This window comes from Pseudomyrmex gracilis, unplaced genomic scaffold (assembly GCF_002006095.1).
Source record: "Pseudomyrmex gracilis isolate BER0280 unplaced genomic scaffold, ASM200609v1 scaffold_46, whole genome shotgun sequence".
Taxonomy (NCBI): Eukaryota; Metazoa; Arthropoda; class Insecta; order Hymenoptera; family Formicidae; genus Pseudomyrmex; species Pseudomyrmex gracilis.
The window spans coordinates 749,742-775,041 of record NW_018020630.1 but is presented as its reverse complement, the minus strand read 5'-3'; the positions used below and the strand labels follow the sequence as shown (position 1 = coordinate 775,041).

At 36.8% G+C, this 25,300-nt stretch overlaps 3 protein-coding genes across 5 annotated transcripts; 2 read left to right on the top strand and 1 right to left on the bottom strand.

Annotated features, from left to right (window-relative positions):
* Window positions 1–331: 331 nt before the first annotated feature.
* LOC109853350 lies at window positions 332–13,491 on the top strand. 2 transcript variants are annotated; one of them, XM_020425361.1, is made up of 4 exons: window positions 332–521; window positions 10,033–10,576; window positions 10,984–11,165; window positions 11,329–13,491. In XM_020425361.1, the coding sequence occupies exons 2-4, from the start codon at window positions 10,043–10,045 to the stop codon at window positions 11,744–11,746; spliced, it is 1,134 nt and encodes a 377-aa protein (XP_020280950.1). In that variant the 5' UTR covers window positions 332–521; window positions 10,033–10,042; the 3' UTR covers window positions 11,747–13,491. The 2 variants fall into 2 exon arrangements, with proteins under 2 accessions (XP_020280950.1, XP_020280949.1); XM_020425360.1 differs by lacking the exon at window positions 332–521 and adding an exon at window positions 9,023–9,485.
* Window positions 13,492–14,951: 1,460 nt separating this feature from the next.
* Window positions 14,952–20,925, bottom strand: LOC109853347 (dynamin-binding protein-like). The gene is made up of 9 exons (XM_020425357.1): window positions 20,655–20,925; window positions 20,355–20,532; window positions 20,117–20,235; window positions 18,571–20,019; window positions 18,305–18,454; window positions 17,550–18,170; window positions 17,270–17,452; window positions 16,595–17,176; window positions 14,952–16,518 (listed from the first exon to the last, which is right to left on the bottom strand). The coding sequence occupies exons 1-9, from the start codon at window positions 20,742–20,744 to the stop codon at window positions 16,306–16,308; spliced, it is 3,585 nt and encodes a 1,194-aa protein (XP_020280946.1). The 5' UTR covers window positions 20,745–20,925; the 3' UTR covers window positions 14,952–16,305.
* A 403-nt stretch (window positions 20,926–21,328) lies between these two features.
* Window positions 21,329–23,516, top strand: LOC109853349 (putative GTP-binding protein 6). 2 transcript variants are annotated; one of them, XM_020425359.1, is made up of 4 exons: window positions 21,329–21,622; window positions 21,752–22,783; window positions 23,003–23,192; window positions 23,274–23,516. In XM_020425359.1, the coding sequence occupies exons 2-4, from the start codon at window positions 21,752–21,754 to the stop codon at window positions 23,498–23,500; spliced, it is 1,449 nt and encodes a 482-aa protein (XP_020280948.1). In that variant the 5' UTR covers window positions 21,329–21,622; the 3' UTR covers window positions 23,501–23,516. The 2 variants fall into 2 exon arrangements, with proteins under 2 accessions (XP_020280948.1, XP_020280947.1); XM_020425358.1 differs by having other exon boundaries at window positions 21,329–22,783.
* The last annotated feature ends 1,784 nt before the right edge of the window (window positions 23,517–25,300 follow it).

Here is a 25,300-nt window from a genome sequence, read left to right as displayed (position 1 = left end):
CATTCGTGGGAACAAGACAATATGCGCGCTCAGATTGCAGAAAATAACAATAAGAAAATAATGTTTACGTGTCATTTATATTTACCGCTGAAAGTACAAGTCTCGTATTGCTGAGAATAATCAACGAAATCCGACATTATGAGGACGTAGACCTCGCGTAGTACAGAGAACGATCGATGGTACACATACATCCCTTCCACGGGATACTCAGCGCTACCCAACATCGGCTTTGCTGCAGACTTTTCGGAGTCGGCGCGATAGAGCGAATTCCCCTTGAAGCGCCCTCGTTGGGCTGAGTTGTTATCCTTCATCAGGCCCATCAGAACCCTACAAAGTATCGGTGTGTCTATAGCGCGCAGCGGCGAGTCGCGACACACAAGACACGTAATTTTCACGAGGACGCGCGTGAACTCGCCCCGAGACGAGTTCGACGTGTTTTTTTGCTTGACGATCCCTCAGTTTTCTTCTGCGGTTCGTCGCTTGTCATCATCGACACACGTTCAACGCGATCGATTTTCAAGGTGAGAGGTCGACCTTGATTCGTCCTTCCCTAATTTTCTTCTTCGCAGTTATCTCTATTTTTCTCGACACAAAAAAAAACAGTTCCTGGCATTTCGAGACAATTTGCTGTAAATACACTTCGCCGTTTGCTCTGTAATTACAGAATTGCTCTTCGAACGTTTCGCGAGAAATACTTTTTAAATATTTATATTTACTATTTGCACAGTTTTTGTGTGTGTTTGTGTGTGTGCAAACAATCTGTTTAGCAAAGGCGTAAGAGCCACGAAATATTTTTGTTTAACTCAAAATAACACAAATTATTGATATTTGTTTAACAAATCAGAAAGCGTATGTTATATTATTCAAACACGTGTCATGACAAAAATCGAGATTTTTACTTGCAAAAATCGCGAAGGAATTTTTTTTTATTTACTCGTGTTTATTTTTGTACCGCGACATGATGTAGAACATCAATGTATTATTAATGCAACGTGCTTATATGGTTCTTTTTACTGGACTTGCGCAGTTGCAGTATATATACGTGTACAGGTTAATAAAAACTTGACACAAGGGGCTTTTAATTCTTCACGATTCATCGCGCAATTGTTCCGACTTCCTATCACAAATTATTTCGAACTTTGTATCTTCAGTAGACATTCATTAACGGAACGCGGTAATTGACACATTTACTTAATATATATGCCATATATATACGACACAAAACCTTAGAACAAGTCGATGTTGTAACCGACACGCAATGCATCCGACAAATAATGCATTCGCAAAAATGAACAAACAGAAATGCTAGTTTTCGTATGTTTAGTCACACGTCATCCCAATAGAATACGGTCTGTATTATTGACACTATTGAAGTGTGCTTTTCGATTATATGCGTAACGATAACAAGCCTGTTCGAACATCTGTCTGTCACTTTAATACAAAACAGCCACTGTCAGGTTTTGCAGCACAAATTGCGCATTGCTCTTATTAACCGATGCATTACTCATCTGTTCGCCAGAGGACGGCCATAACAATAAACAAGAAGTTGAAAAAAATAGCTTTACGCAGAAAAAAATTTTTTATTTCGAAACGATTGTTTTTTTTTTTTTATGCTTCGAGCATTTGTTGACTACGTGCGAGTGTAAACAACAACTGAGTTATCAGATTAAAGACCTTGGCAGAATTATCGCTGTGTAAAAATTTTTCAGTTTAACGCATACAACAACAAAAGTATTTTGAACAAATAAATGTTTTTGTATACAAGTAAGATACACAACGACAATAAAATAATGGAATAAAATCTTTCGTGGTAAAAAATGGAAGTCGCAAGTTTTGAGCATGACGTTTTGATTTAAGATAAAAAAAATTGAAATAAAAAATGTAGTATATATTATCCGCTCGTGAATACGATTTATATTGATGTTGTAATTGACGTACGTATAAACAATTTGTATTTTTATTTACGATAGGAACAAAAACGATCGAACAATAATACAAATTCTATGAATGAACACGGGTTCTAAATATTACGACCGAAGTATGTGCGCACGAGACCAATATTTTAGTACTCCAATTGAACGTTAACTGGTACAAGGTTCAAAAACAGTTTAACAAGCCTGTAATCGTTTATTACAGTCAAACTCGCTTATTACGTCATCTGATTGCTTTACGATCTCTTAACAAAAAGTGTTGTTTTCGAGAAATTCATACATGCACATTTGCGTCGTCGATCAGCTGTGACTTTTAATTTTAAAATTGATTATCTCGCAGAGATAACATAATTAACTGACGTTACGCGAAATGATCAACATCGCGAAAACACTTAATTTTTTCTTGCATATTATCTGGCAGATATCGGTGTGATATTTAACAGTAATAAGTGCGGTGACAACAAATATTAATTGTTTCAAATTGAATATTAACTTTATTGTAATTATCTTAAGTACTTATCAAATCTCGTGCGTGTACGATCAATATCTTTTTCTGTGAGATTTCTGTAATTATTAGATAATATATAATTTAAATATAAAGGTAAGGAAAACTATTATTTAGTTGAAATATTTATTTATTATTTTATGTTGATTTAAACGCCCGTTAACACAAAACGTCATTAGTGTTTTTTTTTTTTTTTTTTTCAAGTTGTTTTTCCACGGTTCGAAGTTCAATATATTGTTGTTGCAATGTTGAATTGCTTATTTAATAAGACGTACATAATGTGAGACACGTCATCCAGACATGTTAAGACGACACTTCGTGAAAACTCATGACAACTAGTGAGCGGGATGACATGTTACGTGACGTGCTCTTTACAAACAGCTCTTTGTTATTAAAGACCAATTTGCGAGCGACGAAATGATACCGTAATATACATATATATATATATGTATATAAATGCCGTTTACACAAACTATCAGCACAACCGTTGTTTTAATGAGCCAAATAAACAGAGATGAGATAAATGGTACGAGTCTTAGATAAATGCTAAAATGTGCGAAAAGCACGATAGATATGAGTTATTTATACACAGCACAAACAATTTATTGTGTTGATGTACAAATTGTTTATGCGAGAATATTAAGAAGTGATTAGATAGCGTTGGGAAAATTAATTAAAGAGATTGAAAGAAGTGTCTTGCCTCCTCTCTCTCTCTCTCTCTCTCTCTCTCTCTCTCTCTCTCTCTCTCTCTCTCTCTCTCTTTCTTGCTGTAAAAATACGCTATTTATTTGTTTTGTAATAAAAAAAACAACACAGCTGTTTTTTTTATTGGTGCGGCAGAAACGCATCATAAGAATAATTACTTGACCGATTATTTGATTTATCTTGCAATGCCAACACCTTTGAAATGGTTGACCTTGTTCGAGTGACTGATCAGCGTGTGCATATCAACAATGCGAGCGCAAACGCGAGTTCTCTGAGAACCCGACAGGCATTGTTCTAATATGTTTTCGAATAAGTCAAATCTGCATGAAGTCACGCACGAAATTACACACACGTTATCCACTTTACAAACAATAATCTATCCGAAGTCCGATGCTACACGCAACAATCTTCAATGTAATTTCTAATTGACAAAAGAGTTTGAAATTTTTAGAGAACCGTTATCGTGTACAAGTAATTAAAAACAAAGAAGATAAGATTTATAAATAGAAAATCAAATAGAATAAAATCAACGCGACGATAATGTCGCTACCCACAGTGACTAATTCGGATTATCAGTACGGTTATGTTTCTCTACAGGATTTTGTTGTTCGTATCACAAGTATAAATAACATGAACGTATAGTCGTATAAGTACGATTATCGCGTCGCTTATTTCATGTCTCTTTCATTTCTAAAAAAAAAAAAAAAAACCCGAAGAGGCTCATGACCTCGCACGCGCTAGATTCAACAAAATCGTCAAACTTCGAGGCATAATCGGGAGATAACAAAGTCGTACGATTGTTATTAAAGCATAGAAGCATATTAATCGGTAAACAACGATACGTGTCGCGTATCGCATATTAATTAAGTTCTGTTGTTTTTTTGTTTCGTAGAAAAATAATGTTTACAATTCTGGACTTTGTCAACGAGTTATCGAGTGTTGTGTACGCGTGTGATCGCCTTGATAAATAAGTTTGTTTGTACATATTACGCACGGTAAAACGAGACGCGAAATGTACGGACAAATCGGTGCTTTCTTTTGGGGGTATGCGTCACTAGGCGTTACTAGGCGTCAATGACCTGCCATGTGCAGCTGACGTGTCGCGTAAGAGAACCGCGTACACATTTTAATACAAATTTATATTCAATGTATACATATGTAGTATCTTCTTCATACACACACACACACACACACAATAAGTCTTCTTTCGTGAATAAGAGGCTGTGCAAGAGGGTTAAAAACGCCCCGACACATTGCCGGACATTATACTCGGGAAACGGAGAGCGTGGTTGGTGCGTTACGAGCGGATTGGCAAGGCTGAGCACGCGGATGCCTGCTGATGTGCACGTGATTCCAGCGTGCCACGGTTTCGCGGCATCGACCGACTTCCCTCTCTTCGTGGTGCACGAACACAACCGTGCCCGACGACGCACACAATCTTTCGTTTGTCCAACACCTGCTACGTGGTGCACGAAGACGCGGTCCGCGTCTACGTATTTAGATGCCCTGAAATACTACAACTACCATCCGGAGCGTATCGCCGGATGCGTCAACAGATTTCTCGCGCGAACAGCTGTTTCTGAGAAGTCGTTGAACATTGGTCTAATCTGAAGTGGTCGCAAAACTGGAATTTCGATAAGAAACGCTACTCTCAAATCTCGGACCAGACGCACTTACTAGGTTACACCAGTGTCCGTCTGTATTTTTTTCGCACAGCGAAGAATGTCCCTACGAATTTTTGTTTTAATCTCACTCTTCTCGAACAATCGCTCAGCGTTTTCTCGCGTCGTGCCTTTGTCAATAGTTGTAGAAAATAAACACAGCAACGTGTTCAACATTTCAAACAATGCCGTTTTCTTTTATTTTGAAGATTCATTTCACGTTGCGTTTATTGTCGTAAAACTTGAGACAGAGATATCGATATTCTCTAAAAATGCTTTGGAAAATCCGTGACGTGTAATTAGAAGTACGCGAAATTAGAAGAAAAGAGGTCGTACGTTCTCGGTAGAATGCGAATCGTGCGCGTATTAGAGAGAGGAGGTAAAAAGTCGTCACAAGATGTTGTACAAGTGCTTGCAACATTGTGCAAGAACAATAGCCTTCTCGCGAATAGGTTTTATTTTTTAAAGTTCAGAATTTGCGAACCACAAAAAAGTAATTCGTCTTTTTGTCAGCTTCAATAATTAACATCGCGAATACATCATGTCATCTTTATTTTATCTTCGAATAATGTGCAGAAAAACATACAGTTTTTTTTATGATAATTTCCGGAAGGTAAGAGAGAGAGAGAGAAAGATGATTTCATAAGTAATTTTAATTTGTTACTCCGAAACGAATTACACACGCGTAGAGAGGTGTAATATAAACCGGGAAAAACGAGCGACGTAATCGTTGAACGGGAAAGTCTTGAGAAAAGAAAATCTCTCGTGCGGTTTCTCCTCTCGAAACATTCACCAACAAGGCGTTACGCCGCACAAGCCATCAGCTGTCTTTACTATATAGTTGCGCACTTCGAGCGGACAAAGACTAGCGTCGTTACGGTGAATGAATTCAACCTACTTTTCAATAAAATAACCCGACGAAGAGACAAAAACATAAACGGAATATTTTTCCCGGACATTTTGAACTGAATAATATTTTAGACATGATTTAAAATACGCGCGAAAAATCGACATTTATAAATATAAATATTTAACGCGCGCGCGTCGAAAAAATTACACGGTGCGTGTATATAAATAACATCGAATAAATTTTCGGATTTTTAATGTGTAATCGCAAATTAAAATTTTTTAGTATAAGAAAAGCTGCAACATGTTTTTTTCAAGAACGCAATTAACATAAATGAATTTCGGAATTACATTTTTTCAGCGCTTACTGTTGAGCCAACCAAAAAAAATATGAGTCATTCTTGATTTTTCCATGTTTGAATGTGAATAAAGGTCTATTTTTGAGAAGTGCCAAGAACGTGAACCGAGCGTGTGTTTCACGCATGCTCCTCGTGGTAAACCAGCTTCTTTGTGTTCCACGTCGCTGTATATATACTATATGTGAAGTATCTCTTTGTTTGCTGAAACTCTGTGTCAGTTTCTCACACACACCTCCCGTTTGTACGAGGAATCGATTGATTCAATATTAGGGGCATCAAATAAAATTGCATAATAATGTCGAAAAAAACAACATATAATATTTAGAGCAAATGTGAAGTTTCTATCTCTCGACTATAAGCCGTCTATAAATTTTATATACATGAAGGAGTTGATTTTATATATAAATACTTTCTATATTAAAGTAGATCAAATGAGACGTATAAGAATCCCGGAGGCTGTATTTACGCTCCGTTGCCGATGTAAGAAGCTCCAAAGGTGCAAAGAAGAAGCGTGTAATGAATCGCATGCGCGATGTCGCGAAAGATCGATTTCCAAGAAGAATCTAAAAACACCCGCGCAAATAATAAGTAATCGGAAAGATATACTCACAAAAATTCCCAGTGTAATATAATTGTTAATTGCTCGCGTCTCAATTAACGGTTGCGACACATATTTGACAGAAGTGAATACTCAGTATTTTATAACGTATAAATCTCACAATAATCTTAGAAAAGTATAATTACTTACGCGTCATATTACCGTATAAAAAATCCGAGTGTCTAATACTTTGATTAGACACTCGGAAATCAGCTTAAAAAAACCCAAATGCATTAGAATCGTTTTTTTTTTTTTTTTTTTTTTTTTTGAAAATAGTCTTATATGATTAATATACACACGTACACACCAGTTTGTCCCAGTATTATCTAGATGCAAATACGTGATATCACACACATCAGACCACATACTAAATAGATTCACAGACTTATATAGTAAACGATAATAATTATAAATGCAAATTACAATTTTTAATGAAGCAGACAGAGACGGGACATCACCAAGCAATTGTCTCGGCAAAGTTTTTTTTTATAACAATACAAATTAATAATTTGACATTCTTACTTTGGATTTTTAGTCAATACTAATAATAAAATTGCGACAATACATTGCAATATATTGCTTATTATTTTATAGCTGTGCGTTATTTTTCACTTTAAAGCGCTTATACGCGGGATCCTCGTAAAATGGAAACTGAAAATCAGTATGAATGTGTAGTGAGGAAAAAAGAAGAGATTTATACTCAAATTCCTCTTTTAAACGATATTAATTCTACATCACAAAGTATAATTGCGCTCAGCTATCTTTGCGGAGTGTGTGCACGTTCGATTTTTCAAACAACACAAGTGTGTTCTTTCATTTGCTTTGTCTAAAAGCTATGATAATCAAACACTCGTTTTGTCAGCGTGTTTCTAGTAAAATTGCGAGTATCTTTGTTTTTTACTCTGCGAAGCGATTCAGCGGCCACTGTGACTTCTGAGACATTTTTGCGCGACGGTTATTTATTGGATATTTTTTTTCGTTTTTTTTTTTTTTTTTTATCGCGATGATCAATTACTGCCCGTGAAGTGATTTTAGCTCTCAGTTTGTTTTTATGTGCCAACTTTAGCGTGCTGATAACATTGGCAATGATAACGATGTGCAAACACCGCCTCCGCTCTGATTGGTTAGAATAAATGTGTCGTTTTCATTTCTATCGAGGTCAAGCGATGATTATAAACGATTATTTCATCCCACGAGAGAGACTTATGTAACAAGTATCTTACAAATGTCTCTTACATTTTGCCGTACCGATTTGCCGTTGTTCTTTTTTTTTTTAGCACGAAGTCAATCGTGCAACAGCGGACTGTTGATTGACTTTATCTGTTTTTTTGAAACTCATGTTAAACAAACACAAGTATATTTTTCGATCTCAAACCAAGGTGATAACATAGGTATGTGAGACTCTCAGAGTACATAACTTACGCATCTGTTCTAGAGCTCAGAGACTCTGGACTCTTCTGTTTCTCTTCTTCTCTTCTGTAATTACACTCTCACACAAAACGTGCAAATTAAATTATATTCTTATGAAATGACGTTCGAAGCTTCTTTTTTTTTTTTTTTACAATTATAACATACAACGATGTTTTGCCGCCGACGTATACCTTCGGATTGTTTATCTCGAATCGCTATTTTAGTAGCGTGAAAAACATAGTATTTTTTTGATTGAAAAACAAGTCTAACATATTTTGCATAAGGCCGTGTGAAATATTCAGTAGTAGAAAAAAAAAAAAAAAAACAAAGCTCTGCATCGTACTAACATCGTCTAAACGTCCTTGGCAACAGGAAAAAAAATGTTATCTTCTTCACGCATCGCGCATCGGCTGAAGTTATAAACAATAACAAATTACGTTAAGATGGTAGATCTTCGAGTAAGAAAAAAACAACGGAAAAAAAAATCTATTTCACTCGGTTTTGTATTTGTGTAAGAAAAGTAAATAGTGTGTTTTTGTGTCTGTCCTCGTTTTCGCGAACAAAATCACTTATCGACAATAAAACGGGTATCGTCCAAGTTGCGGCGTCTTTCGATAAAATGTTTACCGAGCACACGTGTATATTTTCGGACATAAAAATTCTTAAGTAAATAAATATGTATTCGACGAGAAGCTTCGCGCGCGCCAGTTGTCTCGAGTTATATTTTTCCCTTATCTCGAAACTTGAAATGCAAAGAGAAATACGCGTAAAATTTAATCAAATGTTTGCATGAGAAACAAATGATTTTGAATTCGCTAAAACGCGTCGATATGTGCGTAGCGACGTGTTTTTCCAGATAGATGGTGAGGAACTTTTATTTATTCCGTCATCGCGTCATCGGAAAAATAAAACACTTCGCCTCTCAACGCTCCTAAGACACGATACGACGACGACGGCCCCCAGCGATGATGCAGACGTGCTTGCGTGCTCGTTCCGTTCGAGAAAAACGACGTTGCACGTGGTTCGTGAGTGCTTGGCGTGTGTACCTCCATCTTTCCCCGCGCGTTTACTTTCCCTACCACTTCGCTCTAAGTGCGCCGGCACAAACGCGGTATAAAAACGAATGCACGTCGGCGAGACGCTTAGTGCGTCTCGTGCGGCGTTGTGATATAAGTGTATTAGAGATCTCATCTTTGTTCTGTAATTAATTAGCAATTTTCTGCGACGTTATTACAATTAGAGAGACTTCGAGATAAAAAAAACAAAATATAAGTACGTTGAATTTTAATCGTTGCGATTAAGTGTTCGACGAAACAATCGCGCGGTCTTGACGAGGTATAGAAGATTTTTGAGTGACAAAAATCAGAAGAAAATTTGAAAAAAAATTATAATTGTCACAGTTGAGTTGATTATGCCAATAGAGTTGGAACCAATGGCGCCTGTCGCTCATAAAACCATCTCTCGCAACGGGTAAGCAATAAATAGGAAGACACTTTTATTCACTTTTTGTTGCCGTGACACACGTGAATTTCTTTGATTATACTTTTATACCGCATAAAATGTGTGTCACGTTTTATTTATGCAACATTCACAAATACTTCGCGCACAAAACGCTTCTCTCCCAACCGCTCGATCGTAAAAGGATTAGAGAACAGCTGATTCGGACACACCGTGTGACAGGTTTCCTCGTACCAGGCACGTTGACACTCGCAATGACACACTTCCGCCAATGTTGACGTCAGCGTTTCTTATATAAGTCCAAAAAAAAAACAAAAAATAATCGAATGTTAATTTATTATCTAGACTCTCTGTTAGCAACCATGGTGTTTTTATCCTATATAAAATCTCTTTATTTATCTTGCTAATAATGAAACTCTGTGGAGTGGAAAACTTCACATCATCATCTTCCGTGAACACTTCTTGAACCTTCTCTCCTATCAGAGTCGACCAGCTAGGGTGAATTTTTTTTTAAAATAAATACTTTTTCTCACATAAATTTGTCGATTTTGTGTTGCAGAGAGAAAAAGATGAACAAGCTGTGCCGTCAACTCTCGATTGAGAGTCCGAGCGTGACCGGACGCGAGTGCGTATTCAGCTTCGATGTGCCGGTGCCGGACGTGCCGGCGCACGGTGCTCGCATCCGAGTGATGTGCGCTGGTGCGTGCTACCATCCTCGACGATCGCCGAGTCTGACCAGCCTGACCTCGGTCTCGAGCGGCAGCAGCCTGGCCGCCGACATGTCCATGGAGAGCGACTATCCGGTGTCTCAGCCCCATCATGGGGTACGCGACGCCGCCCTGTTCCCTGGGTACGAGGTCGCCGGCGTCATCGAGTCGTTCGGCAGCGAAATACCCGAAGACTGCGAACTTGCCGTTGGCGATCGCGTGGTCCTCTATCCGTACGAAGGCATTCCCAACGGCTATGTTGAATATCTGGTGGTGCACGATCTCAAATATCTGATCAAGATCCCGGACAACGTGTCGCTTAGCGTGGCCGCTATGCTACCCGCTGGCGCGCTCCTCGCCATGAACACCGTGTTCGCCGCACACGAACACGTACAGGTACATATTAATTCTGTCAAATATGTCAAAACTTTTGACATTCAATTCAATCCTTCGCCTACAGACATGGTTTTCCCAGACCCACTCAAGAATTGCGCATTGGTGTTTTTTTTAGTAAAAATTAGTGTTTTTTTAAACGTTTATATCTTCGAAACTACTAGAGATTTTTTCAATTTGTTGTTTTTTTATCGACGCAGAATCGTTCAAACTTTTGATTTAAAAAAAACAATTGAAAAAATATTGATTTTTCGCGGAGATATTTGATCTTAAAGTCGCGCAGGTCTCACAGACCCAGTCTGTCTTATACTCGTAGATCATTTTTGAGGTCTACAGGCAAAAGATTGAATTTATACAACAAAAAAAAGAGAAAATTTTTAGACATACATGTGGATAAAAAAATGTTGCAGGCGTTATTAAAGGAGAGAGGTGAGAAGAGTGTCTGCAAGATTTTAGTTGTGGGCACAGGTGGTCTCGCTCTGTGGGCGCTCAGAATCGCTTCCTATCACTTCAGCAATATGAGAGACAGAGTTACAACTACAATAGCAACTCTTAAGGACGACGGTCTTCTCATCGCTCAGGAGTTCCAACGGTAAATTTTGATATCAGTTTAATTTTTCGTAGCACAAGTTCTATTTTTTTTTGCAAAAGAGTTTATTTTTTAACGTTAAATGTTTTATTGAGATTTTTCGCTTTCAAATATTTGTTGTATCTCGATTTGATTTATCCAACAACAATCAATACGTCGATTGCAGTGTAAACGTGGTGCAATGGAGCGAGGATTTGTACGAGAAACAGCTAATCGAACGTACGATGGACGCGTGCGGTGGTCAGGTGGACGTTGTGATCGACTTTGGCACGACCTCGCGCAATCTGCATCGAAGCATGCAATGCCTCAGTAAAGGCGGCGTAGTGTTTGTGATCAAGGAAGTCGCCGATCGACTGCTGCCTAAGTTCAGTCGACGGGCGGAGGAGCGACAGCAGTCCATTAAGCCGGTGGAACTCGGTACGTTGGAGCAATTGCGTGAACTGGTACAATTGGTCGCGTCCGGTGAGATCGAGCCGCCGCCACATACCGTATATCCCGCTGAAGAAGCCCTCGACGTCGTCCAAAAGCTTTGTCACTCGGAGATTCAAGGACGCGCGATTCTTCGTTTCTATCCCGCGGATTAAACGATTCGTTGTTGAGAGAATTTCTCCGCAATTTTCGCGGATTGACACAGATTTGACGACAACAATCGAATGAATTGAAAATGCCGAACGCTGCCGGACGCCGGACGCTGGTCCGGGTGGGAATAGTGGGTGAGAATAGTTTCTTACGATGGTGTGTTGGGGAACAACACACACTTTGTTTCAAAAAAACCAAGTTAAACTATAAAGAAGTAGTTTGTCAACGAGGTTTAGATTAGGTGTTGATACACACGCGTACGTTCTGCGTTATTATAATTCATGAATGCAAAGACTGACGAAATGTTTTCATGAAATTCTCGACGACGCAGTAATAGACACGGGACATTTAATGTATTCGAGATTAAATGTGCTGAAATCATCCGTTTAGTTTCATGACGAATGCTAAGGCGGCGTACAAACAGCGTCTGATTTTATTAAAATAAGCTGACTTCACATATTATCATTTTAAATGTTGACACATTTGTTTGAAATATAAAAAAAAAAAAAAAGTTAAGTTTCGCGCATAGTAACGCATCAAAATAATTTACGCGCACGTACGAATTAAACCAATATGTGATGAGATAGAGAGAGAGAGAAAACCGAAACGCAAAGACGAACGCTACTGCTATGAAAAACGGAGCGTTATTATTGTCGAAGAGAACGCTCTCTATTTTCCCATTGAGGATGTTGGCATTTTATCGTCACTTCCTGTGACACAAATCAAAGGCGTGGATAAAATATGATTTACGAAGAGAGATATGTAATATACGTAGACGTGAAGCAATACAACTGTTGCTCGACGTGAGCGTGTGAGTGTCCTCTTCGATGTGAAAATTTTCGCGCTATCAAATCGAATGAATGCGCACAATATTTAGCTACTTTTGTAGCTTTTGTCTGTGTATGCTGGAGGTAAAGAGGATACGAACGACTTTGAATGAAAGACTATACTATTAACTATAAAATAGTATTAACTGTACTATTTTAATATCTATGTTATAGCTAATAATAATGACTGTTAAAAAGTCGCTGATACATCTCTGAAACAAACAATATAACACGACAGCACGAAAATAAAAGATATATCAAAGTGAATATTTTTGCTTAAAGCAGACGAACGAACGTCGGATTTTTCTATAAAAAAAAAAAAAGTGATCCAGTGTCGCTGCTCCCTTGTTCTGTAACTTTACAGAACGACGATTCTGCGTTAATCGTATCGTATTGCGCGGCTAACTGCACACTTAGCGCGCCTCAAAAGTTACAGAATCAGGTCCGCTGCTGCGTACAATTGTTAAAGGTCTGTACTTTTTGCGTTTATTACAGAATGTGAATTTTACACGGTATTTGGGATAAGTTTGAAATTCAAAATATATATATGTATATATATATATATTCTACGTTATTAAACCATCTTGTTAATCTGTATATATAAATACGTACGAACATGAAGGTACAGACCTGTTTGTTACGTGTAAAATTTGATGTAAACAAAAAAAAACGATCGGCGACACACATTATTAATTCTAACGTTGTACAAGAGAGGTATCTTCAAAACCGTTTGTTAACGGGATTTGCCGCTATTTGTCCCACTTATTGAGAAATACACAATAATAAAACAGCAACGATTAAAAAAACAAAAAAAGTAGATAATATATATATATCCTGTTATCGTCCGAAGTATATCACTGTGTATTATTTCTGCGTGTGAGTATGTTGCGAGCGATGTATGTTTCTCGATAAATATCGACAAATGCCGCTAACAAGTAGTACAAAAAATAAGTAACCGGAACCCAAGCAAGTCCGATATTTACCGACACATTTCAGGACGTATACGTATATCGCAGTGATATATATACATATATGTACATCTATACATATATATATATATATATATATGTGTGTTTATATATATACAATGCAAGATCAAACATGAATTTAGTGTCAATTCAAAACAATATTAATTAACAATTGACCGCCTGAATCTAGAATAAGTTTCCTGTTGAGATTTTTAATCCGATATGTCGGAGGAAAAAAACCTGTAAAAACAATTTAAAAAATACCTGTTTTATCGTAAAGTAAGAGAGAACGACGTCGTCGCTATAGTGAGGTAATCTCAGCACGCGACAATTGCCGTTCGACTCTAAAACGCGACGAGTCGAAGGATTAAAAAAATGTGAGGAACATGACTATGGTACACAATACAAAAGACGTACGGAAAGCGCTTCTTCTTTGTGAGACGCGCGCGTTTGAGGAAACTCAACTAATTGCTTTTTAAAGTAAGTTTTTAGGCTGATTATTTAAAAGAGATAAGAGATAATAAATCTCCCCGATACAATAGTATCATCACCTTTTAACGCGCGAGTAAACACACGCGTTCTCACAGGCCTTCTCGCATTAAAAAAAGCTAAAATGTGTGTGCGCGTTCGCGCGCGTGCTCACGCGACAGCTTAGTTAATGAGTCGACATCGTTTTTAACTATGCCCATATGTTTTCGTCCACAACATAGTTTCTCGATTTTTCCGACAACACTCTTCCTAGATAGCTCACCTTCTATAGTCTTTGTTTTAAGTCGCCTATGATTATCTCACTATATCGATAATATGTTATTTCGTAGTATACAACATATACGAATGTTCGTATAAAAAACAATAATATGTTACTTAGAGTTCTACTTGACGCGTATTGAATTGTATTTAAACCGTAGAGTTATACGAGCTGTGTTTTGCAACATTTAAATTGCGTTTTGAATGCAACGAGAGAGAGTGGACGATCGGAAGATACGTATGATACTATAGAGTTGGGAATATTTGTCGCATCCGTGAACAAGTTAGCGAAACCGAAACACGAGATATTGCGGATGCGAGTTTTATCATTAACCGATACGATAAGAGCATAATACACGAGTCTGTAATATACAATGTAATTTAGTGTTTAATTCGCATGAAACAACAAGTCAGCCTTTTATTGAGCATACAACTTTTAAGCGCGTATCTCGTTTTATCGTCGTTTGTATCGTTAGATTAGTATTTAATTTCCGTTTAGCGTAAGTTAGCCTAAGTCCATTCTCGCGTAATTAGCTTATAACGACGCTGACACATAGTAAAGTTGCGTCGGTTGGCAATGCAAGTCGTGTAAGTCGCTATACATACACATACATATATATATATATATATATATATATATATATATATATATATGTATATATATATGTATATATATATGTATATACATAGTATATATCTCGAAAGACTGTTTTTGTTTATTTTAAAAACGAATACAAATTATCGATATACCTTTTTATTATTAATTGTATATATTTTTTAGGCGATAACTTAACATCACGACACACGTATCGTATGCAGATTATGTACCTACTGTTACACAATAACAGTAAACACTATATTATGATAATAATATATCTAGTACGTTTTGTCTCTCTTTTTTTAAATAACTTGTGTTTTATTCGCATCAACCCGATCCGTAGCAATAAAAATATCGAGAGGTGTCTCACGCCTTCCTAATACTTCCAAACGGGACTAAAACACAACGCAACCTTACTTGAAAATTTTAATCTCAAATTTTGCGCAAAAAATTAAGATTGTTTTTGTTGCAAACACATTTAATATATTCAAAACACAAATTTTTATTTACAAAAAGTTTTTAACATTGTACTCGTCTATACATTTATATACGAACATAACTATATTACATGCATTGCACCTGAAATATTGATTTAGAGATAAGTATGGCCATTAAAAGAGAGTACAAGTATAAAATATATGAATATTTGTAACAAATAAAAATTGGTCGCAAATATCCACATGTACCTAACACACGTGCAACATTTATTCATTAGTCCCCTTGAAAAATAGTCTTTTGCAACACTATTTTATTAATAGGCAAGAATGTATAATTTTTTTATATTTTAATCTCAAAATTAACGTTCATAAAAAAATATCTAAACTACCCAATCATCACAGAGGAAAGCTATTTTCTTTAAAGAATATGTACATGTGCATTATATCTATACAATAACAATTAAATAAGATAATATCAGTAGATATGTAAAACAATTTTTAAAAAATATATAAATTATATATCAATTGTGTACGATCTTAAATATTACTTAAGCGAGAAATGTACAAGAAGTTATTTCTCAGGAATTACTGACACGGATAATAGTAATATCTCTTTTTAATTAGTAATAAATGTCTCTTTAAATTTGTAAACTCTTTTTGTAATCTCTTTTTTGTAAACTTAATTAAGGCTTCAGAATAAAGTGTCTTTTTTATATTTCAACAATTAAAAAAGATTACAGAAAAAACAATCCACAAGTTTTTCAGAGACAAGCCTATTATCAATGTATACATTACAACTTTCTTACATTGAAGGACTGTAAAGGAATACCAGAATCTAAATTTGACCTGATTGAATGATCACACATTGGTCAATGATTTTCCGGTTCAATTATATCATGATTTTTTGATAAAAACTAATGCCATATAAATTGTATATACAGTACTGTATAAATTATATAAAACTCTTGTGCCGTTTTTTTTTTCATTTTATTCCATTTTTGCGGTCTTGGTCGTTACTTCCGTTTGTGATTTTAAATAATTTCGCGGAACGTAGCCTTGTTTACCATCGCGATTTTCCACAAGCCACCATTCGTCGTTTCCTTTTTCATCGTGAGATCTGAGTAGTCGCAAGGCTTGGCCGTTACTAATAGACAACGTGCCAGGTATGTTTCCAGCAAAATCGTACATCGCATAATAAAACTAAAAATCAAATTATGTTAGTAGAGAGATATGTTAGTGCGCAATGCGGAATATTAAGAAAAATGATATTACTAACTTCGCTATGTATGTTTTGATACACCTGAACTTTCGGTGTTTCCGGAACGTTGCTATAATTATGAGTTACCATCAGTTCTTGGTTCACGTCTAACGAAAGCACTTCTTGGAGATGCGATTCTTTCTTAATCTCTTTCTCCGGAGAATCCAACGACATCAAATTCGAAGACGTAGAACTCTTCCTCACAGTAGCGATGTCCGGTGTCTGACTTCGTTGCTGAACTGGCTTCAATTCTTGAGATGGCAGAAATCCTTGAATGACTCCAGTATCGACGTACCATCTCGACGTATCTCCCATTGGATCTTGCTTTTTTATAACTGCAATCAGCATACCTTTTGAGGCACTCACATCTAGTTCCGAAGTACTGACAACGTCGTTAATCACTATGTACAATTTGTCCACAGTGTATTTCTCTCTGAGTAAAGATTTCTCTTTTTCAGTTTGCACACAGGATTGTGAGTGACTCTCATCTATTTGGGGATTCGAGCCCACGAACGCAAAACGCGTAATTTGATTCCATATTAAATTGTGATTTACAAGAAATGATTCCAGCACGTCTTGCGACGATAAATTCGGCGATGTCTAGATAAAAGAAAATGTTCGGTCCGATTTATAGTAAAAGTGTAATAATTAATAATCGATGTTTTATCAAAGTTTCAATTCAACGAAAAATACCTCGCACAGAGTCAGATATTGCTTCGTAATTTTTCCACTCAGTAATTTTCGGGCACCTGCGAAAGTACTTATGCAATTGACTAAAATGTTCTTTGCCGCGTCCAATAATATGGGCAATTCTTCCAGCAGTTGTTGATTCAACGCTTCGTAATTACTCTTGGCAGTAAATAACTCTTCCTGTACCTGAGACAAAAATCAAATAAATTGCAAGTGTAAAAATGTAACACAAAATAGCACGTTGCTTATAACAAATAAATACTGAATTATATGTAACAATTACAATTTTTGAGTCTTTATATTTCTCACTCTTAGAAACAGCGGCGTCGTAATCCAGCAATTTATCGTGCCTCTTTGCTACCAATATCGCCGGACCTTCTAACAACGTCGCTAGAAAATGCAATGGCGCGCTGACTCTTTTCTCAATACAAAACTTAAAATCTTCCACATATTGAGACCAAATGATGGATCTTATACTTTGCAGTTTTTTCACCTCGGCAGGCGGTTTTCCCTGATAATAATGAGCCAGAAATTCGGTTATCACTTCGCAAGACATAGCTTCATCGCTCAAATAAACAACACATTGTTCAACATCTTTCGCTAACTGCCACGTGCATTTCTCTATAGATCGAAATTGCTTCTCAAATTCCTCGAATTCGGTGTCGCTTGCGATATTCGTTAGCCCTAAACTCGCCGACAATTTTGTGCTTAACCTTGTAGACATCTTTGCCACAGAATGCATGCTTAATTTCGACATTTTACCAATTAAGGTGTTATCGTTGTCTAAATATTTTGATACGATATCTCTTCTGCGTTTATACTCGTTTATGTAACTGGCCACATTTGTCATGACCTTCCATGCTTCCTCTATAGAAGCTTTATCCGGATGATTATCTTCCGTGCACTAAAAAGTATAGATTATTTTAAAAATCTAGTAAAAGTAGTAATTATTTTAAAAACTACTTAGTAATTATTTTACATGTTGTCAAAACCAACTCATTATATTTAAATTGTTTTATGTGTTTCCGTTTTTCTTACCTTTATCAATTCATATAATATTAACGGATACTTCAAAATTCTTTGTACCGGTTTTATTAGAATAGAACTCATATCAAAACAAGCAACTTGACGACGTAATGTTTCAATACCTTTGTTAAATACTTTCATAATCTCTTCATTATTTTCATACTAAAATAAAATTTAATCATTAATAATCATAGTTTTATACAAGTCACCTTAACTTTATGTATTTGAACAAACAAGTCTTCTCATAACTAATATTTTTAATATTGTATTAAAATAACCTTTTTTAACAAAGCTAATGCTGCTTCGTGATTTCCACAATATTTAACATAAACGTTTTTTAAGTTGTCAGCCATTTTTACAAAACAAGGACCGACTCGTTGCACGCTTTCATCGCAACCTTTCATTGCTTTCAAAATCATGTCTAATAATTCCTCGGCGACATGAATAACATCTAAAAGATTTCCAAACAAAGTAGCAACATCAATCCCCCTAGATTCGAGAAGCTTCGGGTCGTGTAAGTTAAATGTTTCATACGTCAACTTCAAATCGCGAACGTATTCCTTCTCTGTTATAACCAACTCGGATATTACATTTTGCCGTTGATCCGCACGCTTTTGCCTTACATCGACTTCAGTATTGACTGCGCATTCGTTCCTTCGTTCTTGAGCGCATACTTCTTTGTTTGTAACAACTTCCTTTTGTAAGGGCACTCTACCTGGAGCAGGAGTTGGTGGTGCTGGTCTGTGCGGTTGCGACATTCTTTTAGGCTTCTGTTCTCCGTTTACAATAGCACTCGTTTCCTTATGCCTAATCAGCACAAAGTCTTCGAAGTCTTGTATATTCGATTCTTGCCGACTATCCGATAAAGGTTCAGATACTGAACTTAAGTATTCTCGAGGACACAAGCCAATCAGACCGTCTTTATTCTTTACATTCACCCAATCTTCGTTAGCCATTTCTACTACAGTAACGGTCTCGCCTTCTTGAACGCTCAAATCGCCATCCATTTGCGCATCAAAGGTAAATGACACTTTTACAGCAACACCCGGTTCTAGAGCGTCTTTCTTCGCAGGCATCACTTCAGATTCAATCTGATTTTGTTTGGCTTCTGCGCAATCGACTATGATATTAACATAAGACGATGGGAAAATGCCCTTTGTAGTATCAATCATACCCTCCATCCATTCAGAGTCAATATGTCTGGTGAGATGCACCACTTCACCAACTCCAAAACTTAGCTCGTTCGGAAACTGTGCATTAAATGGATATAGCGTTATGGCATATGGTTTAACATCGACGGAATTCACATAATTATTGCGTTGTGTGTCATTCACATTGCTGGTTGATGGCAAAGCCTCGGGGAACAAATCAAAATAATTTGGAGCAGGTTCATCAGATATGTTTGTAGAATTTGCAGAAGTTTCGCTAAAATCTTCATAAATTGTGCTGTTGTAAGATGTTAAAGAGGTTGTAAAATCTTGTTCTATTGTGCATGTTACTTCTTTATTGTCAACTGAATCTTGATCCTCATCTAAATAACATATAAATCCTTCTGGAAATATGCCTTCATTGCCATTTTCTGTAATTCCACGACACCAGCCATCATCTAAAATTTCTATAACAATCACTGTCTCTCCTGATGTTAGATCCAATTCTTCTGCAAGTTGTGCTTTTAAGGAGGTTTTTACCTTGGCTCTTTTTCTTATTGATTTCTTTTTCATTGTTTTCTACAAAACAATATTTTTATTAATTAGAGCAACTTTCTTATACATATATGGCTAGCATATATATGCAATAGAAAAATGTAATATCTTCTAAAACTACCTTTATTAATACTGCATCCAGTTCCCATGTATATGATAATGGAAAAATACCAGTTCTTGAACCTATTTTGCCCACGCACCATCCTGAGCCTATGTCTCTCATCCCAATAATAAATTCTCCTATTATAAAGTTGATGTTTATGAAATACAATTTGTGTTCAAATAATTAAAAATATTTTTAAAATATATAGTCTACTAACAATATCACAATACTACAGTGCATTTATCAGTAGTGTTACCTTGAGCAAAAGATAGATCTCCAGTTTCCTGTCCGGAAAAGTTAGCTATAGCAATAAACGGTCTTTCAGTCTCAGTAAACTGAGGAATCTCTATTTTATGTAAATGACTCAGAGGAAACTTTCCAAATTTGTCTTGAGACTGACCGTAGCACCAATGCTTATCTACAATCTCATGTATCTGAAATGATAATTAAAAAACATTACACACAAATTGTTTTTTTACATAATCAACTTATCAGACACATATGATTGTTGACTAGGTAGACTAGGTTATATCACAAGCACTTCACGATAGAATACCAGGAAATATTGTCCTTTAGACAGACTCAGTTCTCCGTCGACGGTGGTAAGGAAGTCGTGCAGCACTTTTGCCAGTGTTCCCGGCTCCATATCTGCGATGTCGTAGCATCCGTCGATCTCGCGTTATTGCGACTCGCAAGCGGAGCAAAATCTGACAGTTGATACTGCTGCGATAAGCGACTGTCACGTGGCACGTGTAGTTGTGTACGTGTTTGTATGTGCGTAAGTCACGTATCTCATCAGCAATACTCATTAAGATTAATCAACAACCATCCATAGGTCACTGCTATTTTAAAATATTATTTTTTAAGTCTGTTCAACAATATATATAATTATCGGTATTGCTTTGTAAACATTTTTTTTATACCAGATAAGCAAAATATATCTTTGTTTTGTAAAACTATATACGTATATGAGTTTTTTTGAAGATAAAAAAATTTATTTCAATATTTAAATAACAAAATAAGAGACCGTTTATTATTATTATTAATTTATAGATTATCATCACACTACCCTTACGAAAAAGAACTACTGCCGATTACATATAAATAAAGTCAGTAATATAAATATTACTGACAATTACATAAGAATATTATTAGGTATTACAGGAATTGTATTTTATTGTTGTATCTGACGAACATTTTGTACAAATGATATTTTTATCCATAACTTTTCATTTTGGAATTGATTAATAAATTCCCATTCATCAACAGTCATTAATAATAATACTGTTTTAGCAAAATTATATATCCATTAAGTGCAATAAGTGTAAAAAGTGTAAGTAAATGAACACACGTGTAGAAAACATAACCTCGCACAAATGTAAATAACATTTCAGAAAATAAAATAAATTACAAATGACAATTGTCTTAAGCTTGATTGTTTATATCGTGTGTAATTGTTAAGTACTTTTGTATAGATGATAAAAGTCACGTGAAAAAGTAACAGCATAGTCTTCAAACATACACGTAAGAAAGAGAGAGAGGTTAAATTCTTTTAAGATACAAAATTAAATTTGCGACATTGTACAGAATTCTTAAAATCCTTTGTATTTATTAATTGTTGAACATATGTTATTACATGATTTTTTTTAAAAGATGCAATATGTGCGTAAAATTCTGAACATCGCGCAGCAAAACTTGCGTGTGTGCAACACAACTGACACAACCTGTAAAAGATCTGGATTATTGTTGCAAAATTTTGTTTGTCGTTTTACTCATGATTCTGAGAGAAGTGCATCTCCAGACACTAATATAGAAGATGAGACGGATAACCAATACACACAGATATCCAATCAGTGCTTAGGCACTGCAGATGGAGGACACAGAGTCTTCATACTGCAACCGTTTATAAAATGGGGTAGAGACAAGAAGAGGAACACCTCGCCAGAATTGCAAATGGCAGAATCAATAGCACTCATAAACACACTACATAATTGGTATGTAGTTGGGAAAAAATTTGCTCCGTTACTTACATTGCAGAAAAAAACTTTACTGGGCACTGGTGCGATGGAAGACTTGAAGGAGCAATTAAGCAAATGCAATCCCACTGCTATATTTGTCAGTACAAATCACCTGACCTTTGCCCAGATTACTAAGTTGGAAAACATCCTAGGTTTGCCAACATTCGATCGTTACTCCATAGTTATCCATATATTCCGTAAACATGCAGTGACCGCAGAAGCCAAGTTACAAGTCTCTTTGGCGGAAATACCATACGTCCGAAAAAAACTGTTTCAATCGTTTGTTACCAAGTGTGGTGTTATAAATATAACAGAGAAGACAAAACTGATGCTTGACAGGAGAGAGAAAAAATTGAAAGACTCGCTGACGAAGTTGCATCGACATCGAGAACTCATCAGAAATCAGCGTAAGAATCGCGGTTTTCCTACAGTCGCCGTAGTTGGTTACACAAACGCGGGAAAAACATCCTTGATAAAGGCACTCACTAACGATAATGCTCTACAACCTAGAAACGAATTATTCGCGACTCTTGACACGACTGCGCACGAAGGAATCTTACCCTGTAGATTAAAAGTATTGTACATGGATACTATTGGATTTATTCAAGACGTGCCGGAAACACTGATTGAACCATTTGTTGTGACTCTGGAAGATGCCATAATTGCTGTACATTTTAATTATTGCAACCACTTATTATTTTCTCACATAGAAATTGCCAATGCTGTTAAATCGGGTCAACATTGATTAAAATATTTAACTTAAACAACCAGATTTAAGCCAGTGCAGCTGAAGTTAATCAGTATTGACTTTATTTCTACGTGGGAGTATTCTTTTTTATCTTACCACAACAAAATGTTTCTCAAGATAAACATTATTTTTTTCCAGGATGTGATAGTTCATATATACGACGTTAGTCATCCTGATATGAAAGCGCAGTATCAACACGTTCAGGAAACAATAAAACCTATGATAAGCGAGAATCGTCCGATCATAGATGTAGCGAATAAATGCGATCTCATTCAAAGCGATCTCATACCTAAGGACGCGATTGCCGTTTCTTCTACAAAGTTAATAGGTGCGGTTGTAAAATTCATTTATATTGCAACTACAATTTGATTAAAGAACAATTTTGAAAGCATTTAGTTTGCGTTTACAGGAATCGATTTATTGCGTCTGGAAATAGAAAAACTTCTTCTGGCCGTTACCGGATTGTTGCGCACACGTGTAAGAGTGGAGTCGGGCAGCACCGCAGCTAGTTGGTTGTACAAAATGACAACGGTGACAAATGCGCAACCAGATCCGAACGATGCTCAGTATTTAATTCTGGACGTGCTCGCCACTTCGCTCGATATAAAAAGATTTAAACAATTTTTACGACAATAAACTAATTTCACAAGTTTCACTTGCTTTGTTTCTTTTGTGTCCGCATGAATCTTCGTCAAGATAGCTTAAGTGTTATCGTTGTTCTCTTCGTGCAAAATTATCTGTTTTTTTTGTCTATAGTTATATGTATAATAAAAATGTTCGTCTGAATTGGTCACAAACATGCGAGGAGCTTGCACTTAAAAATCTTAGAAATATCTTTCGAGTACGGCGTGCTGCCAAGAAGTTTTTTTTTACGGCCCGATACGTACACGTGCTCCGCACGTGTTTCATCGCAGTCGACAGAGTCCTCGTAATCGAGACGTAAATTAAAGTTTCGACTGAGATAAATTTTTATTAGAGTTAACGAGATTTGAAAATCTTGTCGCTGGACGTATTTTTGGCGCGAACCAGTAAGTAAACGTAATTTTAAAGGATCTTTGTATAAATAGGATTTTTGTTTGAAACTCTTTCCCTTGTTTTCCCCTCGGTAGAATTCGGCAAATAACTAATCCACGATAATCGTCCGACAGAAGAGTTCACCACCCGTCATCCGGTGTTTATCTCTATCCGCCGTTGTTTTATTAAGAGTTCTGTTTGTTTGTCTTATCTTTCTGCTCGCGCGTAAATGTACTAGCTATCATCATCCACCGCGCAAGTACACAACTTCGTTACCTCGTGATGAGTATGTCGTTGTGACGCGATGTATTATTCATTGAGCTCGATGGTTTTGCATAAAAAGATCTCTGAAAAAAACGCTACTAAGTGAACTATCATTAATGACTACATTATTTATTTATTTATTTATTTTTTTTTTTCTACACACTCTCTTCTCTCATTTATCTTTCATTACTGTAATATGAATTTTCTAATAACCATCAATCTATACGTATAAGCATGCACGACTATTGTTGTGAAATTCCGTCAGGAGACACGAGATGCAACGATAATCGGGCGATTGTCGACGAATCTCAACAATTATGCGTGCGCTTTATGCGGATGACTCTCGACCGTAAAACTCTCTTCAACGTGAGCCTCAACTCGGGCAACGAGTCATTAATATCAGATGACGGCGGGACACCCTGTGTGCAATCTTATAGAGCATCCCGCAGAATTAATCGCGCCGCGCCGCGCGCGAGCGGAGGAGTGATGTCCTGGACGCGCGCATCGTCCTCCCTCGGCTTTGGAATTAATGAAGGATTGATATCGCGATTATGTTGTAGCAATAGCACAGAAGAGGGTCCAGCGTTGTAACCGTGTGGGCCGATCGGCAGCGACGGCAGCGCGGACCGTGCGATAATTAATTGCAGGCGTGACGGCGCTTTAACGTCGTTAATTTTCATTATCTCGATCGGAATCCGCTTGTAGCGCGGAGCGCCGCGCCGCTTTGCAGCTCGCTAATTTCGCGCGCGCGCGCGCGCGCGAGCGAGCGCTCGTTCGCCTTGTAACCTCGCTTACGGGAAACGCATTAATAATTCTTGCAACCCGAGGGTAGGAGACTGGGAGAGGTTCTTGCAAAATTTGTCACTTGCCCCGCGGTGACGCTAATGTCGCGGTCGTTTTTCTGTACGACCGGCGGGGATTCACGATTGTGTTCAAGAACGTGCGCGATGCAGTTTGCGCGCGTGCATCGTTCGAATTGTGTGTTAAAACAAGCTAAATAAAACGTCATTATCGCCGGTTGTTCCTATCGCGAACAACAAATTTCCATCACTCGCGAGCGTTTTTACGTTTATATCTAGTCTCTCTGTTCCGGGATATTATACACCCACAACATCACATTTGTCTTTTCTAAACTCCAAACAAATTTAATCACTTGTA

Excerpts from the sequence above, each read along its gene's own strand:
- LOC109853347 (XM_020425357.1), bottom strand. The coding sequence starts at position 20,744 with ATGGAGCCGGGAACACTGGCAAAAGTGCTGCACGACTTCCTTACCACC. Across the intron at positions 18,171-18,304 it reads TATTATATGAATTGATAAAG|TGCACGGAAGATAATCATCC; the intron begins GTAAGAAAAACG and ends TATACTTTTTAG. Across the intron at positions 17,177-17,269 it reads AATATCTGACTCTGTGCGAG|ACATCGCCGAATTTATCGTC; the intron begins GTATTTTTCGTT and ends TCTTTTATCTAG.
- LOC109853350 (XM_020425360.1), top strand. The coding sequence starts at position 9,427 with ATGCCAATAGAGTTGGAACCAATGGCGCCTGTCGCTCATAAAACCATC. Across the intron at positions 9,486-10,032 it reads AAAACCATCTCTCGCAACGG|AGAGAAAAAGATGAACAAGC; the intron begins GTAAGCAATAAA and ends TTTGTGTTGCAG. Across the intron at positions 11,166-11,328 it reads ATCGCTCAGGAGTTCCAACG|TGTAAACGTGGTGCAATGGA; the intron begins GTAAATTTTGAT and ends CGTCGATTGCAG.
- LOC109853349 (XM_020425359.1), top strand. The coding sequence starts at position 21,752 with ATGCAATATGTGCGTAAAATTCTGAACATCGCGCAGCAAAACTTGCGT. Across the intron at positions 22,784-23,002 it reads TGGAAGATGCCATAATTGCT|GATGTGATAGTTCATATATA; the intron begins GTACATTTTAAT and ends ATTTTTTTCCAG. Across the intron at positions 23,193-23,273 it reads TTCTTCTACAAAGTTAATAG|GAATCGATTTATTGCGTCTG; the intron begins GTGCGGTTGTAA and ends TTGCGTTTACAG.